Raw genomic sequence first — 12607 nt, 5'->3', positions numbered from 1 at the left:
GCTGCTGTTCTCTATCTTAGCATAAAGGAATGGAGTAGAATGAAAAGCAAGACTTTTAAAATGTCTGAATATACATGATACTCTGTTTATAACTTTGTAATTATATAAAAATAGCAATAGCTATATATAGGACATAAGGGTATTTTATTTCCAATCCCATATATAAAGTACTTCATCTGTGGTAAAGGTATCATATTTTTGGAGATAACTTGTATTGTGATTTTGTTAAATATCTGAGATCAGTGGTACAGCTATATTTATTCGAAAGATATTTTTATTATAAAAAACCTGTTATATATACATATATATACATATATATATATAAAACAAGCATTATATATATAATAGTATCAAAAATTATGATTCAATACAGGATTTGTAAAACAACAGTGTACCTTTTTTATACCTAAATTAGTAATACTCATGTGATTAATACTGGATAGTACTTTTATAAAGTAATCGTTTTACATGAAGTTAAGAAGCTGATAGGAGTGTCTTTATGTAGGGATTTTCGTGAGATAGAACTTCTCTTTTAAATGTTGAAATTTTATCTTCCAGTTCCGCATCAGATAATGATTTGTCTAAATTCCTGCATTTACTAATAAATTCTGCAATAAGAACTTCAGCTTCCTGTAACGTTATTAAAGATTAGATTATATCAACAATATTTAAGATTTTTATATGTTTCTAACAAAAATATGATTACCTTTATAATATCTTTTTTTTTTTGTGGATTATCAGAACCTTCAAAAACTGAGTCTTGGTAATCTTCAAGCTCTGCTTGTTTACGCTTAGCAAACTAAATGAAATATTCGTTTTCTTATCATTAATATGGCAAAATTAAAATTTAGAAATATAAATCAAGACATGTTTTACCTCTATAACATCTTGTGGGAAATTAGCCATTTTAGCGACATGTATGCCAAAACTTTGATCACATATACCAGGTTTTACTTTATATAATAAAGTTAATTTATTATCGTCTACAAGGGCTGTAACGTGTTGATTTTTAACGGCAGATACTTCTTCTTCTAATTTAGTTATTTCATGAAAATGTGTCGCAAAAAGACAGTAGCATTTGATTTCTTTTGCTAAATATCTGCAAAAAATTTTATTGTTATGAATTATACAGAAAAATAAAAATTTGTGATAAAATCAGAAGATTGTTCATATATTACTCGGCGATTGACCATGCTATACCGCAACCTTCATAAGTAGAAGTTCCTCTGCCTAATTCGTCAATTAACACGAGGGAATTACAAGTTGCTGTCTATCGAAATCATATAAAATATAAATGTATACATATTATTCAATATTTAATGCTATAAATATCATCAATTTACTTTTAATATAGCAGCAGTTTCTATCATTTCCATCATAAATGTAGAAAGCCCTTTTAATTGAGAATCATCAGCTCCTACACGGGCTAATATACAATCCAATAATGATATTCTTGCTTGATCGCAAGGAACAAAGCTTCCAATATGTGCCATTAAAGCACTGACACCAGCAGATCTTATATAGGTGCTTTTACCTCCCATATTTGGACCAGTTATGATGCGAAAATGACATTCGCCTATAATTTTAGTAATTATTATATTCTACATTTATCAAAATAATATATGAGACAATATTTTTAAAAATTACCTCTTTTAAAACTGATATCATTAGCTATAAAATCTACTCCTTGAATTTCCAAACATGGGTGTCGAACTTGAGTAAGATTAAACTCACCAGCTTCTGTAGGTAGCATTTCAGGACGTACATATGGTTTATTAGCACTTACAGCAACAGAAGCAAAAGCAGTAAGTACATCAAGAGATGCCAATACATTTCCAATAGCTTTTATTGTACTACTGTAACCGGCTGTCCAAGAGATAGTAATACAATGATATAAACGTGTATTTGTTTTATTGTCTAATTGCATTTTAGTTAATTTTTTGCAAAGTTTTAGTTATATACGCGTGTATATATATATATATATATATATATATACATGTAATATATAATATAATATATATATATATATATATAAATTATATATATATATATGTAATATATAATATATAAAATACCTGCTATTTCAATTATTTCTGTAACAACCTTTTTTTGTTCCACTGTATATTTATCTCTAGCAACAATGTATTCATCATTTAAATCATTTAATTTATTGCTTCGAAATCGTACACCGCTTTTATTAGAATCCAGAATAATATACTGTTTCTTATTTCTTAGTACTTTTTCTTCTTTCAATGTTACACGAAAATAATATCCAAGCTGTTGATTTGATTCTAGTTTTAGAGTTTTTCCAGCTTCGATTGAAAGATCATTAGCAACTTTACCCAATTCAGATTGTAATTTCGCTTCCGCTTCATCCATAGTATTTTTTAATTCTAATATCAATATGTATAAATTTATACGTAAGAAACATATTTACATGTATAGCACAATGAAATGAAAGATTGTATAAGTACCTTTCAATTCATCATCAAATTCGGCTCGTACTAAGAAATCTCCTTTTTCGGCGGAATCTAAATCAATTGTTTGTTCAACCATTTGTTGAAATTTGTCCATGTCTGTAATAAGTTCACTCAAAGGATCACTGAACATTGTTTTTAAGGCTATTACGTCTATATTAGAAAGCTGTTCTAATAATCTAGGCAAATGTGATATACACATGTAAATCCTAAAATAAAACCAATATAAATATATATATATATATATATAGTTACATTATATACTGTAAATACATTATTTACTTATAAAGGTCTTGTAAAGTTGACTTTTTTCTGGCCAATTTTTTTGCAAGCACTTGCAAATCCGGTATGCGTCTTAAATGATCTTCACTAAGATTAGTCCGTAATTCATTATCATTCACTAGTGTTTCAACAATATCATGTCTTTCTTTTATAAGACATAAATCTTTTAAAGGTTGTCTAATCCATTGTGCAAGCAATCTATGACCTTGTGAAGTCCTACATTTATCCAAAATGTCCAGAATACTTGTAGGTGCGTTTCCATTTAAAATAGAGGAGGTATCAGCACGTGATTCGATATTAAGTGCTTTTATAGCAGCTGAATCTAGCTTTAAATAACGTGACTCCTTTATTTGGTCTATAGCAAATTGATTTAAATTTCCTTCATCTGATGTTAACTAGTAGAAAATTATCAAATTAAATTAAAACATTTTGTCTTTATTAATATAATATACTTACATCTAAATATTTAATAAGCGCAGAAGTAGCTGACATAGCAAAGCTTAAATTGATTTCAGGTAAAGACTGTACATTTTGTTGTTGACCTTTCTTGAATTTTATTAAAGTATTTAAATCTTGTATAACTGATTCACTAGAAAATTCACTTCTTTTTCTTGTAGTAACCATTACATTATTTCGTTCCATGACCTAAAAGATGGAAGAAAGGAAAAAACAAATAAATGTTCCATTCATATCATTAAGATTTTTAGTTCAACTGTTTTATACGAAAGAGATGTCTTATCTGTTTACTTGTTTAAGAGTTTGGAATTCATAGCTGCCTTCACCTTGAATTAATAAACATTCTTTGGGAGCGAGTGTGACAACCATTGATTCCAAATTGGAAAATGATTCATTGTCTTGAAATTCACAAACAGAAAATGAAGTTGCTGTAGTATCTACACAGCTTAAGCCAACAATCTAAAAAAATGATAAAGTGTATATATATATATATATATATATATATATACACACACACAATATTATGATATAATATAATATAATATAACAATATATATAATAAAAATATTTATAAAAGCTTTTCAACAAAAAGTTTATCGCATGGTTATTTACTGCTACTCACTCTAGATTTTGCCTCCATTCCTAATTTCACTGCTATGACATGTACACTAACAGCAACATCGTTATTACCAAACAGTGTATCTTCAAATTGTGTTAAATTTCCAGGAGAACCTTTATATTCTAATACCCAATTTTGATTCTTTGCTGATCCTTGATTAACATAAACTTCTACTCTGTATTGTTTTACTAACAGTAGATCACGTATAAAAGATTCAAAATGATTTTTTTTAAGAATAACACCCTCGGTTTTATATGGATCTGCATTGTACAGAAATTTTTTTAGATAAGTACATAATAAATTAGTAAAAGTATAGAATAAACAGAATAAAGGTTTATTAATAATTCTTAATAGTAATACAGTTAAATAAATATTTTAAAGTTGAATTTCAGAACTTACCAGCTCCTATCATCTTACAAACTGACGTAGTTTTAAAAACTTCTTGTGCAGCAAATAAAGCATCATTACCATGTAATGTGTAATAATCTGATCTATTAAAAAATCGTATAGTGGTACTAAGTTTCTGAAATCAATCAGTATTTGATTACATACATATATTTTAAATTTAAAATCTGAGGATTAATAATATAATGGTATATAATATATTATAATGAGACACCTATCCAGAATTATATCATATGATATTATCTTTAGATATATTCTTGACCTATTTTTATAACTTACTCATTTTCATGACTGATATACGTTCCTAAAGTAACACAAATTTGTAAATATTATAACTCTGCAGAGGCACAAAATTAAAAAATAAAGTTAATTTTTGGAAATTGTTAGACATATGAACGTTTAACATGAAAATTGTAATTATTACCAAATCATAATTATTACACTTGTTTTCAAGAAAATGAAGAATCTCGTTACATATCTGTAGGTCAATGTCTATCTAGGGTCAAAATGTCATGAATTGATATTAATGTAATACGTATGAGTTCAAGGAAATCTGATATATTGTGGAAAAGATGTATCAATTTAACGTATTACATTAATATGACATCATTGAATAATTATATATACATTTAATTTTTTATTATCTTTAAAATATATTTAAAAGTTTTGAAAATATTAGTTTAATAAAATATTAATATAAAGTTATATACTAATTTAATAACGAATAATATGAAAATAATATAGATATCACTAATAGTTCATACAGAAGATCAAAATATCATATACAAATATGTTAGTATAATATGAAATTTAAAAATAATTTGTGAATAAAAAAATTAAGAAAATTTGCTAATGGCATTATCTTGGAAGCATTATTTTTATTGTGATAAAAGATCAAAGTTCATGTTCCAGGAAGGTCAGTAATATATGGCGTATGTAAGTAGGCCATTAAAAACATTATGAACTATTTCAATTCCTTATATTCAATTGTTTAAGCAATATCTTGTTAAATACATTATTATATGAGTATAAGAAACTTTTATACTAAATATGTAGTATAAAATAAAGGGAATTGTATTTCCTTCAAATAATGCTACAACATATAAATACAATGAAAGATACACCTATCTTAGAATTAAAAATAGAACATTTGTCTCATTGATGTATCTCAGTAATCATTTTAATCTGTCACCTTGAAGTTCTACCTATTATGAAATAGGAATAAATTACCATATTGCAACAAGGATGTTATACATTGAGGATGACATCATTGATGATACATCAAATCAAATTTGCAGCTGTTAGTGGAAACTATTTATGTAATTATTATCAGGAAATTAAAGAAATATATTTATATATCTATGAGAAACATAAGTAAATATAATGAAATAAAATATTATATATTTATAAAATTATTAATATAGCAACAGCTTCTTTTTCCTTTAATTACAATTCATGAAGTAGTTTATTATAAATTCTCATAAATATAATAAAGTATATAATACAAGCTTCTCAAAATTATTTCATATTAAATATTTGAATTAAAATACGTATGTATGGTATCTTGAATAAAAATTAAATGGATCTTTCTAGCTAATACAAAACATATATTAGAAACTGTTTGTCTGCTTTTCTCTTCTGTTACTGTGAATTATTAGTTGTGATAAGAATGTATATACATAACTGGGATAAATGCACAGAAAATATTATCACCATGTAAGAATGAAAGAGAATGTTTTCAAAGAAGTGATGAAGAAGGGGGAGCTAACATAAATGGAATTGCTCCAACTTGCATATAGTACATATCAACATATACTGCCACTGAGATCATCTCAATCGTCAATTCTTAAGTGGATTTTGATCTTTCACCACATGGTAATTAAATTTATAATTTTAACTTAATAACAGATACAGAGTACTAATTTTATCGTACATATAATATTTCTTTAAGTGTTATTTTTATTCCTTAACGAATAATATGTAAAATATATTTTATAATAATATAAAAATTTATTTACATGCGTTTTTCATAAAAAAATAGCTAAAACAATTTTATATTTTCAGAGATCAAATTAGTAACATGGTGGCACAAAGTATTGTCATTTTATCTTTATTAATAACATACGCATTATCTGCACCAACTGGATGCATAGAATCTTGTATTTCTTATGTTAAACAATATCAAACACAAACTTCTGGTGGTTTGTCACAAACCGCGTCACATTTACAAGGCCTTGACTATTCAAAACCTGGCACATGGTCTGAACATAATGACTATGATATAGACAATGGACATGGAAAAGTGCACGAAGAACGTGGTCAATATGTCACAGGTCCCAAAACAGTAAGATATTATAGGAAAAATTCTTCTTCTTCTTACAGTACAGGATATCCTAATGGTGAAATATTATCAGATTTTGAATATCAGAATAATAGACATGGTATACATTTACCCAATACTCAAGAAGTTTTTAATTCTCACAACACTTACAATCAAATGGGTAATTCTGAATCAGTTGCACAACATAAGTATAATAAAATACAGAGTCAACAACACACTCGATCATCATACACTAAAGGTGAAAGACTTGAAGATCTTGGAGAATACAGTGGAAGATCACAAGTGATTCCTCAAAGTACATCTAACTTGCATACACAAATTTTACAAGAACCTTATCATTTTAATGGACAGCATGGAAATTGGAGTACAGTAGATTCTTATAAAACTGATGGAGGACGTGGCCATGTATTTGAAGAAGAAGGTCAATATGTATCAGGACCTCAAAAGGTTCGTTACTATAAAAGGAATTATACTTCTAGTTACAGTTCATCTGATGGAATTCCTATTCCTAAAATCACAAAAATTGGAATGCACGATATACACCAGAAACTAGAGAAGATCGAAAAAGAAATAGGGCAAGAATTCAAACATATTTCTACAGCAGAGGCTGTGGGATCCACCAACATTGGACAGGCACATATTAGTTCTCATGATTTGTCTATTGATAACATGCATAATATAAACAATAATAATTATAGAAGACAACATAACCACAGGAATAGTTTACCTATGACACATAATGAAGAACAGCATTCCTCAGACATTAGAAATGAACATTTACCTTATAGGAATCCTTACCAAAATACTTATGGTACAAACAGCTACAGTACATATGAAAGGCACGAAGAATATGCACAAAAACTTCAACCAACTAGTCAACTTATTAATCCAACATCAGGATATACTAGTGTACTCAGTACTGGAAACAGTGGTTATAATAGGAATATATATAGTGGATCAACTTCGCAACAGCAAACAGATAATTATCAGCAGGCAGAAATGTTAGATGCACATCAATCTAGACAAATCGCACAGACCCAAACGTTTCTTGACAATTTGAGAAACAATGCACAAAGTCAAAGTAGCGGGATCCAATCAGGCATGCAAGGTGTATCTCACTACAAAGAACATTGGAATGCTAGTCATACAAAAGAAGTATCTATACCACAGCATACCACAGACATTTCACATATGAACCAGCACAGTCTCCAATATAATAATAATCAGTATGACAACAGACATAATTTACATCAAGGAATACAACAACAAGATAGTTATTTACATCAATTTAAAGAAGGTGACTTTACCCGTGGTAAAAATATGTTAGACAAATTAATGTCTGGTGTAGATACTGTGGACTGTGATTACAATTCACAATATACACAAAGTACCTCTCAATATTCAAGAAAATATAAGCGTCATGCAAAGTATGGTAAACAAGATGAAGTGCAACAAACACAAAATAAATACATCAATGATGATCTTACTCAACAAACCTCAGGAAAACTTGAGTTTGGTCAGGATTCGCAACAATCTTATCAACCTTGGAAACCACAGGGTGCCGATCAACAATTAGAGGATTTTACACAGAAGACAGGGGAATCTGATGATCTCACTCAACAAACCTCAGGAAAACTTGAGTTTGGTCAGGATTCGCAACAATCTTATCAACCTTGGAAACCACAGGGTGCTGATCAACAATTAGAGGATTTTACACAGAAGACAGGGGAATCTGATGATCTCACTCAACAAACCTCAGGAAAACTTGAGTTTGGTCAGGATTCGCAACAATCTTATCAACCTTGGAAACCACAGGGTGCTGATCAACAATTAGAGGATTTTACACAGAAGACAGGGGAATCTGATGATCTCACTCAACAGACTTCTGGAAAACTTGAGTTTGGTCAGGATTTGCAACAATCTTATCAACCCTGGAAACGATACAGTGTCAATCATCACACAGAAAATCTTACACAAAAAGCAGGAAGATCTGATGACTTTACTCAACAAACTTCTGGAAAACTTAAATTAAACCAGGAATCACAACAATCCCATAAACCTTGGAATCTACACAATACAATTCAACAATTAGAAGATCTTATTCAAAAAACAAAGGAATCTGATAACCTTACACAGCAAACTCCTGGAAATACAGAATTTGATCAAGAATTACAAAAATCAGATAAACCATGGAATATATACAGTACAATCCAACAATTAGAAGACTTTATTCAAAAAACTAGGGAATCTAATGACTTCATTCAACAAACATTTGGAAATGTGGAATTTGGCCAGGAAACACAAAAATCAGACAAATCATTGAATATATACAGTACAATCCACCAGTTAGAAGACCTTATACAAAAAACCACGGAATCTGATGATTTCACTCAACAAACATCTGGAAAACTTGAATTTAGTCAAGAATCACAACAGTCTCAAAAAACGTGGAACCTACATGATACTATTCAACAATTGGAAGATCTTATTCAAAAAACAAGGGAATCTAACGACCCTACCTTACAATCATCTGAAAAAATCGAATTTGACCAAAACTCACAGCAACCTCATGATTCTTGGAAACCACAGAGTGCAAGTCAACAATTAGAAGATTTTACACAGAAAACAGGGAAATTTGATGATTTTACTCAACAAACTTCTGGACAACTTGAGTTTGGACAGGATTCACAACAATCTTTTCAATCTTGGAAGCCAGAAAGCGCAAGCCAACAATTAGGAGATTTTACACAGAAAACAGAGGAATCTGATAATCTCACTCAACAAACTTCTGGAAAACTTGAGTTTGGTCAGGATTCGCAACAATCTTTTCAACCTTGGAAGCCAGAGAGCGCAAGTCAACAATTAGGAGATTTTGCGCAGAAAACAGGGGAATCTGATGATCTCATTCATCAAACCTCAGGAAAACTTGGGTTTGGTCAGGATTCTCAACAATATTTTCAACCTTGGAAGCCAGAGAGCACAAGCCAACAATTAGGAGATTTTACACAGAAAAGAGGGGAATCTGATGATCTTATTCAACAATCATCTGGAAAAATCGAATTTGGCGAAAACTCACAGCAATCTCATCAATCTTGGAAACCACAGGGTGTCGATCAACAATTAGGAGATTTTACGCAGAAAACGGGGGAATTTGATGATCTCACTCAACAGACATCTGGAAATCTTGAGTTTGGTCAGGATTCGCAACAATCTTATCTACCTTGGAAACCACAGGGTGCCGATCAACAATTAGAGGATTTTACACAGAAGACAGGGGAATCTGATGATCTCACTCAACAGACTTCTGGAAAACTTGAGTTTGGTCAGGATTCGCAACAATCTTATCAACCCTGGAAACCACAGGGTGCCGATCAACAATTAGGAGATTTTACGCAGAATACGGGTGAATTTGATAATCTCGCTCAACAGACTTCTGGAAAACTTGAGTTTGGTCCGGATTCGCAACAATCTTATCAACCCTGGAAACCACAGGGTGCCGATCAACAATTAGGAGATTTTACGCAGAAAACGGGGGAATTTAATAATCTCGCTCAACAGACTTCTGGAAAACTTGAGTTTGGTCCGGATTCGCAACAATCTTATCAACCTTGGAAGCCAGAGAGCACAAGTCAACAATTAGGAGATTTTACACAGAAAACAGGAGAATCCGATGATTTTACTCAACAAACCTCTGGAAAACTTGAGTTTGGTCAGGATTCGCAACAATCTTATGAACCTTGGAAACCACAGGGTGCCGATCAACAATTAGGAGATTTAACGCAGAAAACGGGGGAATTTGATGATCTCACTCAACAGACATCTGGAAATCTTGAGTTTGGTCAGGAATCAGAGCAATCCTTTCCAACCTGGCATCCTAATGTGAGGGATCAGAAGTGGGGTCATTTGACTCAACAAACTAGTGCACAACCAGAAGATGATTTGCAGAAGCCTGCAGAAAAACCTAAACCAAGATCGAGATATTCAAGGCGTTGGTCAACAGTTAATACACAGGTATCAAATCAAGATATGTATAATATTAATAATCAGAATAATTTGAACCTTAATGCTGGAGATACAGATGCGCCAAATATTTATGAATTACCTCCACAAGTGAATGTAGAAGGTGATAAAGATAATATTAGGAGACAAAGTACCAGAGGGGATCAAGGACAAGATAAAGATGTTTCTAAGAAGTTAAGTCAACAAGCTGGAAGTAGTGGATATGATGTTGAAGGAGGAAATGTAGACCAAGTAAATTGGTTACACAAATCGAATGATGCAACTGTAGGCTTGCAATGGCATTATACATATCATCCAAGCGATCAAAGACAATTCGTACAACAAACAGATCAGAAGAATAAGGAAGATTTGCAGCAGCGATCAATACAAACACAATTTTCTAATTTACAACAAAATCCAAAGCAAGAAAAACAAATTAAATATATAGTTGATAATTCAGATCAGCAGGAATCACATTGGCAACCTCAAAACTATGCAACTGAACAAGGAATTAAATCTGTGAGAAAACCATTTCGTTATATTCAGCTTGAAAATAAATTGATGTCTGATCAACAAAAAAGAGAAAATGAAAATTTACAGAAGCATGTGGAAACTGCTTCATCTGAACCTAAGCTGCAGCCAAGAATTTTGGAAGTTTATGGGGGTGGACAATATGATCCGACACATAGCGGAGATATATATTCTGGAGTGACAATAAACCCTAGTGCTACACTACCATCTACAAGTAATACGGATCCATGGGATATTCGAGAAAAACCAGAAATAATGGTAACAACAACAGAATTGACAATGCCACCATTACCTGTAGAACCTTTAAATACAAATGATACTAATGAACCACCACGTCCATCGTCTCTTTGGACAAGAATTGGCCACAAAATTACAACTACTTTTGATAAAGCTAAAGAAAAGGCTAGAAATATTTTTGGATGAACATAACTTTCAATTTTTTTAATTAACATTTATTTATATATAATTTTTAGTAATATAGGTTCTTGATATAAGCTTTTAATATATGTAAGATTTACTAAATAAAATTTATTTATCAGTGTTATAATGTACTATTATTATTGGAATTGTTAAATTAATAATTTCAAGAAGCTGATGTAGTATTATAAAAAATTCACTGTTATAAGGTTATTATATATATTCTATATTGTTATTTAAATAAATGAATCTATTTTTTAAATTCTATTTTTTATTGCATTTATAATTGTCGTAAAACTGTTATTTTTAATAATATAAAGATAAGTACTAATGCAGATGCAATGTATTATGTTTACTTACTTCTGGTAGATTTTTAAAAAATCTAACAAAACTCTGTTGATTTGGTGGATCTACAATATATTTTATACATGATTATTTACAAATTAATGAAAAAATAATTTAAGAAATTATACTGTTACACTAACCCATATTAAATTGTTGATTTGGTTGGACAGCCATGGTTTTATATAGAGCAAGTTATTAGTATTTACGGTTTAAGTAAGAAATAGCTAATAATATAAAATAAATACTGTAGGATTTCGTGAAAATATTTTGGAAAAGATTTTAGTAAAATACTCACTAAACATCTATGTTTTAACGTATTCCCGCAAAAATGAGTAACACCATATACTACCAACCTATAGATTGCACACTGTAGGTTATTCAGTTATCATTGCTCTCTAATTTTATTGGTCAACTAAATCTACCAATGTTTGAAGATTTGTATTTGCATCCCATCTTTATGGTTATACAGCTAATGCAATATGTCCTGAGTGATAAATCATTAATTTTGTAATAGTGTAAAAGTTGTGCAATGTATAATGAAAAATTAACTATACGAATTGTTAATTGAATTTTTCGTTTTGTATTTATTTTACATAAAATCAACAGAGTAATTATTAAATCAAGTACATATATAGTTATATATTATTCAATATTCTACTTTAATTATTGGGTAAGTTATAATTATATACATAATATATATGTATACACACACACACACACACACACACACACACA

At 30.0% G+C, this 12607-nt stretch overlaps 2 protein-coding genes across 9 annotated transcripts; one reads left to right on the top strand and one right to left on the bottom strand.

Annotated features, from left to right (window-relative positions):
* Positions 1 to 322: 322 nt before the first annotated feature.
* LOC117239864 (DNA mismatch repair protein Msh2) lies at positions 323 to 12397 on the bottom strand. Of its 6 annotated transcripts, none has more exons than XM_033505694.1 (16): positions 12168 to 12397; positions 12013 to 12096; positions 11888 to 11937; positions 4234 to 4357; positions 3838 to 4094; positions 3507 to 3674; positions 3216 to 3404; positions 2760 to 3154; positions 2475 to 2686; positions 2076 to 2393; positions 1648 to 1866; positions 1344 to 1576; positions 1179 to 1270; positions 877 to 1099; positions 707 to 799; positions 475 to 630 (listed from the first exon to the last, which is right to left on the bottom strand). In XM_033505694.1, the coding sequence occupies exons 2-16, from the start codon at positions 12044 to 12046 to the stop codon at positions 475 to 477; spliced, it is 2763 nt and encodes a 920-aa protein (XP_033361585.1). In that variant the 5' UTR covers positions 12047 to 12096; positions 12168 to 12397. The 6 variants fall into 6 exon arrangements, with proteins under 6 accessions (XP_033361584.1, XP_033361585.1, XP_033361586.1 ...); XM_033505695.1 differs by having other exon boundaries at positions 12013 to 12079; positions 12226 to 12397; XM_033505693.1 differs by lacking the exon at positions 12168 to 12397 and having other exon boundaries at positions 323 to 630; positions 12013 to 12160.
* On the top strand, positions 5855 to 11654 carry LOC117239862. Of its 3 annotated transcripts, none has more exons than XM_033505691.1 (3): positions 5855 to 6114; positions 6304 to 11098; positions 11180 to 11654. In XM_033505691.1, exons 2-3 carry the CDS (start codon positions 6320 to 6322, stop codon positions 11531 to 11533), a joined length of 5133 nt encoding a protein of 1710 aa, XP_033361582.1. In that variant the 5' UTR covers positions 5855 to 6114; positions 6304 to 6319; the 3' UTR covers positions 11534 to 11654. The 3 variants fall into 3 exon arrangements, with proteins under 3 accessions (XP_033361582.1, XP_033361583.1, XP_033361581.1); XM_033505692.1 differs by having other exon boundaries at positions 5856 to 6114; positions 6304 to 9707; positions 10224 to 11654; XM_033505690.1 differs by having other exon boundaries at positions 5856 to 6114; positions 6304 to 11654.
* Positions 12398 to 12607: the final 210 nt, after the last annotated feature.

This window comes from Bombus vosnesenskii, unplaced genomic scaffold (assembly GCF_011952255.1).
Source record: "Bombus vosnesenskii isolate JDL3184/JDL3185 unplaced genomic scaffold, Bvos_JDL3184-5_v1.1 scf7180000014442, whole genome shotgun sequence".
NCBI classification, from domain to species: domain Eukaryota; kingdom Metazoa; phylum Arthropoda; class Insecta; order Hymenoptera; family Apidae; genus Bombus; species Bombus vosnesenskii.
The sequence above is the reverse complement of the archived record's forward strand: the minus strand, read 5'-3'. Positions and strand labels throughout refer to the sequence as shown.